The 5745-nt window shown below is 39.7% G+C and overlaps 1 protein-coding gene across 1 annotated transcript; it reads left to right on the forward strand.

The window, feature by feature from the left end:
• Positions 1-1729: 1729 nt before the first annotated feature.
• LOC149191911 (pentatricopeptide repeat-containing protein DOT4, chloroplastic-like) lies at positions 1730-3869 on the forward strand. The gene is made up of 2 exons (XM_089406776.1): positions 1730-3661; positions 3753-3869. The coding sequence occupies exons 1-2, from the start codon at positions 1730-1732 to the stop codon at positions 3867-3869; spliced, it is 2049 nt and encodes a 682-aa protein (XP_089262902.1).
• Positions 3870-5745: the final 1876 nt, after the last annotated feature.

Genomic DNA, 5745 nt, shown 5'->3' on the forward strand with positions numbered 1-5745 from the left:
TCAAATTTGAGTCATCACCCCTTTTCATTCATGTTGATCTTGTTGTTTTCCTCCCTATTATAGAATTAACTATTTTTTCTTTATTGCCAAATTGCTGCCTTGCTTTGCCATGAGGCTCAAACATTGCAATAATCACTTTACCATTGTACAACCATGCTCTTTTCCCTTCGTTTCTTGCTGCTCTAATTTTCTCCACTTCTTCTCTTCTCTCCTCTTGTTGTTTGCTAGTTAGATTTTCATCTAAGAAGAAGTGTGAGCCTTTCAAGAGTTTCTTTTTTCTTAAGAGATAGTGTTTGTCTTGTACACTTGCCATAATGACTTTTATGAGTCGAGGTCTCTCTTCACATATTTTTCCCACCCTTCTTACTTGACAAATTTACCCTCTCCAATGTAATTTCTCTTTCAAAAAGTGTCTTATGAAAGTAATAGATACACCCTAACACTATTGTTCCGTGATAGCCACATGATTAGGTTGCTTTGTTGGGTTTCCTCTCGTGTCTCACGCTTGTTGTACGTAAATAATAAAATACACCTATGTTGTATCGAATTGGAATGGTTTTTGCAACAATGAACATCCTTCATTCTTTGGAAGCGTTTGAACAATGAACAATGAACTGGAAGCATCTGATTACAAACAAATTTAAGATTAAAAGTGCAGTTCCTTATGATATCTTGTTGAGTGAAACAGGGACTACTCCTATTGAAGAAATTGATGTGGTGTGAGTCATAAGATATTTAAAAAAAATTGAGTAAATGGGAGAGGGTAGATGGCCTAAGGTTGTCTTTAATGATAGATTGTGCAAGAGCAAAAAAACTTGGATGCAACAAAATAACAAATGGTTTAGTAAATGCATATTTGCTTGAACGTGTGTCCCATAAACAACAAAGAGATAAAATCTTCTGTTATGGAAAAGTTCCACGAGCGCACTTGGGATAAGGAGCTAGGAAGAAAGAAAAATTACTACATTGAAGTGTTTTAATCCCACTCATAGTCATCAACCAAAAACATACATAGAGGCCAATATCCCCTGGAGAGCCAAAATTCTTATTGCTCAATTAAGGACTAATTCTCATCAACTCTGTTATGAAACAGGGCACTGGAAAAGGCCAAAGGAAGTGTGGGAGGAAAGAGTATGCATTTTTTATTCTTCCAGAAAAGTGGACACAGAAAAACATTTTATTTTAGAATGTGAGGCCTTCAAAGACAACAGGGAAAGTTATGCAGATACGCTGACAGCTAGCTCTTGGGATAATCTACTTAGCAAAGGGTTTGTCAAGAAATTGAGAGCATTTATTTTGAAGCTTCACAAAAAAAAGTCGAATACATCACCAAGATGAAGAAACAATATGTCCCATAAACTATCTTTAATCTCGTGAACATTAAAATAATTTCTTCCTTTGTTATTTCTACCCGCCGATATCATGTCATACGCTTATGCCTAAATCATAAAATACCATGTCATACGCTTATGCCTAAATGATAAAATACTCCTGTGTTGTATTGAACTGGAATGGTTTTTGCAACAATGAACATCCTTCATTCTTTCATACGAGCAGATCAGTACTTCCTAGTTGTGACGGTCATGAACGACATGGGTTCTGAAGGAACCTGAATAAAACATCGGTGGTGCACATTACGCGTAAATCGTTGTATTGCTGGAAATTTACAAGAAAAAAACAGGTTTTGCGTCAAACGACCATAACTTTGCTATCAATGTTGATATGGTAGATGGCTTCGGCAGTGGCCAAGCTGAGAGCAGTCGAAAAGAGGGGAGGACTCATGCAATTGAAGGCGTTGTGTAGAGAATACCGATTGAAGGAAGCCATTGATATCTTAACCGAAACGAACCATTCGAAGCTTCTTCGGGTGAATTCTGACATCGTCGTTTTGCTGCTGAAGGCATGTGCGGACATGAAGTTGCTTTCAGAGGGAAAGCAAATCCATGCCAACATCCTTAAAGTTGGAATAGAATGCAATATATTCATGTATAACAAACTCATTATCATGTACACAAAATGTGCGAATTTGGAGGATGCACGCCATGTGTTTGACAAAATGTATGAGAGAAATGCGGTCTCGTGGAGTAGCGTGATCGGAGGATATGTGACACAGGGCCAGTATGAGGAAGCCCTTGCATTGTTTTATAAGATGAGAGAAGACAGAGGAATAAAGGCAGACAATTTTGTATTTCCTCCAGTTCTGAAAGCATGTGGGGCCCTTTCTGCTCTGCAAGAGGGAAAGGAGGTACATGATTACATAGCTGCAAGTGGCCTAGAGAGGGATGTTTTTGTAGAGAACTCTCTTGTAGAGATGTATTCCACGTGTAAAAGTATAGAGAATGCAGAACAAGTGTTTGACAAAATGCCTGAAAGGAATCTGGTCTCATGCAATGTGATGATTTCAGGTTTTGCTCAGAATGGGTGTCGGGAGAAAGCCATGCGTGTCTTTCGGGAGATGCAAGTGGGGGGCATGAAGCCAAACGCTGTGACCATTACTAGTGTTCTCCCTGCATGTTCTCTGCAACAAGGTAAGGAGGTTCATGCTTCCATACTTAGGCACCATTTCAGTTCTGATATTTTGGTGGAAAACGCTCTATTGGACATGTATTCTAAATGTGGGAGGATAGAGGGCGCCTGTCAAGTCTTTAATAAAATGTCTCAAAGGGATATGGTCTCATGGAATTCGATGATTTCATGTTATGCGCAGAGTGGGCGCTGTAATGAAGCCCTGGAACTATTTCACCAAATGCAATCGGCCGGCATAAAGGGAAATATTATCTCATGGACTACGATAATTACAGGTTATGCTAAACATGGACAGGGTGAAGAAGCTTTGCAACTCTTTCTTGAAATGCAATCTGCGGGCATAGAGCCGGACATCGTCTCATGGAATGTGGTGGCCACTTCCTTCAGCCAAAATACCTATGGGAATGAAGCAGTACTGAGAGTGTTTCGGCAAATGCAATTGCGGGGCATGAAACCGAACAATGTAACCATTGCCAGCGTACTTCCAGCATGCACCAATCTAGCAGCTCTTCAGCAAGGCAAGGAAATCCATGCTTATGTACTGAGAAGTCAAATTGAGTGGGATGTGTTTGTGGGAAGTGCCTTCGTGGATATGTATGCCAAATGTGGAAGCGTTAGGGATGCATGGCAAGTGTTTACCAAAATGTCCCAAAGAAATGTAGTCTCGTGGAATGCAATGATTGCAGGGTGTGCCATGCATGGCCATGGCCGAGATGCTGTTTCTCTTTTTGAGCAAATGCAAGAAGCAGATATTAAGCCAAACAGCATCACCTTCACCAGTGTACTCTCTGCATGCAGCCATGTAGGTTTTGTGGATGAAGGTTGGAAGTTCTTCAATAGGATGCAGCGAGAGTATCTAATCACACCCTGTGAGGAGCACTATGCCTGCATGGTTGATCTTCTTGGTCGCAGTGGGCACCTGGTTGAAGCACATGATTTTATCAGCAAGATGCCATTGAAACCAAATGCTTGTGTGTGGGGTGCTTTGCTTGGTGCTTGCGTACTCCATTGCAATATAGAGTTAGCAGAATATGTGGCTGAACGGCTTTTCACTCTAGAGCCTGAAAATGTTGGCAACTATGTACTGCTGTCAAATGCTTATGCTACAGCTGGCAGGTGGGGTGATGTGGTAAAGGTGAGAAAAATGATAAAAGATAAAGGGGTGAAAAAGAAACCAGGATGCAGTCTGATTGAGGTTAATAACTAAATGCATACATTCCTTGCAGGGGACCAATTACATCTTCAAGCAGATAGAATTTATGAAACCTGAGTGTTTACTCGTGCAGTTAGAGGAGGCAGGATATGAGCCTGATATGAACTCGGTGTTGCATGATGTAGATTAGAAGAGAAAGTCGCTGTGTGCCTCGTATTAATTGCACATAATTTGGACTAGACTCTTAGACAAGACAATTTACACAATCTTCATTGTTGTGGTTGGGCAGATGGAATCAATTATTTACCCCTTTATGAATGTGCTACATTATGTGGATTACTGTAAGTGGTATCTGAGTCTAAAAATCCCTAAGTCTCGAAGGCTGAATAATGTCATGGTATAAAAGCATTTGCAAGTCTCGGGTTGTGTTTGAGGTGGATTCTCAAAACTCAAATTTCTCGTAGACTTGTTTTCCCAATTAAATTTTTTCCTAGGACATTTTCCTTTCTCTTAAACACACATGCAAATAGACTGTAGATAGGATAAGCATTGGATACGTTACTATTCATAATAATCTACATTTATACAATTCAAGTGACCCTTGGTTTCATATTCCAAGTGGTCTCGTGGACTCCCTTTGACTGTTCAACTTCCACACCATAACTCTTAGCGGATTAGGTGTGTAACATTCTCCCCTTGATTTGAAGGGGTAAATACGAGTCCAAGAAGAAAGCTCTAATACAAAATACAACAATGCATGACAGCAATACGCTGAATGTGCTCTCTGAGATGATGGCATAAGGCGAGAGAACTCGATGTCTCAACTAACAGTTGTTTAAGGATGACCACCAACGCTGGAATGCTTAGTGCAGTGTCTGGAACTCTTCCAAATCAAGAAGCTGAAGTCTTTTGCTAGAGGAAGTGCTCCCTATTATCTTGGAAAGGGAGACCATTTGGTTCTCAACCTGGAATGCTTAGTGTTGTTCCCAAAACTCTTCCAAATTTGTCAAGAAGTTGAAATCTTTTGCTAGAGGAAGTGCTCCCAATTGTTTTGGAAAGGGAGACCATTTGGATATCAACCTAGAATGCTTAGTGTTGTTCTCGAAACTCTTCCAAATCTAGCAAGAAGATGAAATTTTCTGCTAAAGGAAATGTCCCTAATGCTTCAAAGAGGGAGACCTTCAACCTGGAAAAATGGAGGTCTGCAACTTGCGGTGGTTTAAGGAAGGCCACGAACCAAAGTCATGCTGAGGGGTTTCTGTGTCTCTAACTACAACTTTGAATCTGGGTATGACTGTCTCTCGCTATAGGCTCAGGGAACATGTTCAAGTTGTGGCCCAGGCTCGCTTGATGTGGTTTTGAAACTTGTAGATGACCATCATTTCCCCCCTTTTAGATACAAGGTGAGAGGATGGAGAAAACTCAATTGCAAAATTTTTTAATAATTTAGAAGAAATTCTGACATATTGCCGAAATATCTTTTTGGTTGTTGAAACTCATTGCTAAGATGTGATCCATTCAAGGTGAATCTTTGTTCTTGCAGGAGACTTGTTTCTTAAACATCTTTTTGAATGATGAGTGTGATGACCACAACGCTTACAAGAATGAAGATTAAAACAATGATCTTTCACATGGCCACTCTGTCACAATGTTGGGATTCATTAGGAGATTTTTGAGGTCTAAAATGGGCCTCCTAAGAAAAATGTGCAGCCAAAATAAACATTATAAGAACCAATAGGATTAAAGATGATGATGTCAACCATGCGAAATGATTCACCATTTTTTGAGTAAAAAAGTACAAAGATTAAAAAATAATAAAATAATAGAACTATTTTTTCAACTTATCTCCCTAAGTTTTTACTCGACTTTCAAGCGAGAGTACTCATTGGATGCAAAATTTATTCCTCTTCCAATGAGTATCCATGTTGCATACTTTCGATGGACTCTACTACAAGAAAAATGAGAAATACATGAAAAAACATAATTGCAATCACGTGTTTCATGTATTTCTGATTTTTCGTGTAGCAGGGTCCATCAAAAGTATGTAACATGGGTACTCTCTAGAT

The sequence above is a fragment of the Pinus tabuliformis genome, chromosome 2_2, assembly GCF_031772625.1.
Source record: "Pinus tabuliformis cultivar Carrire ecotype Pingquan chromosome 2_2, CPIR1, whole genome shotgun sequence".
Taxonomy (NCBI): Eukaryota; Viridiplantae; Streptophyta; class Pinopsida; order Pinales; family Pinaceae; genus Pinus; species Pinus tabuliformis.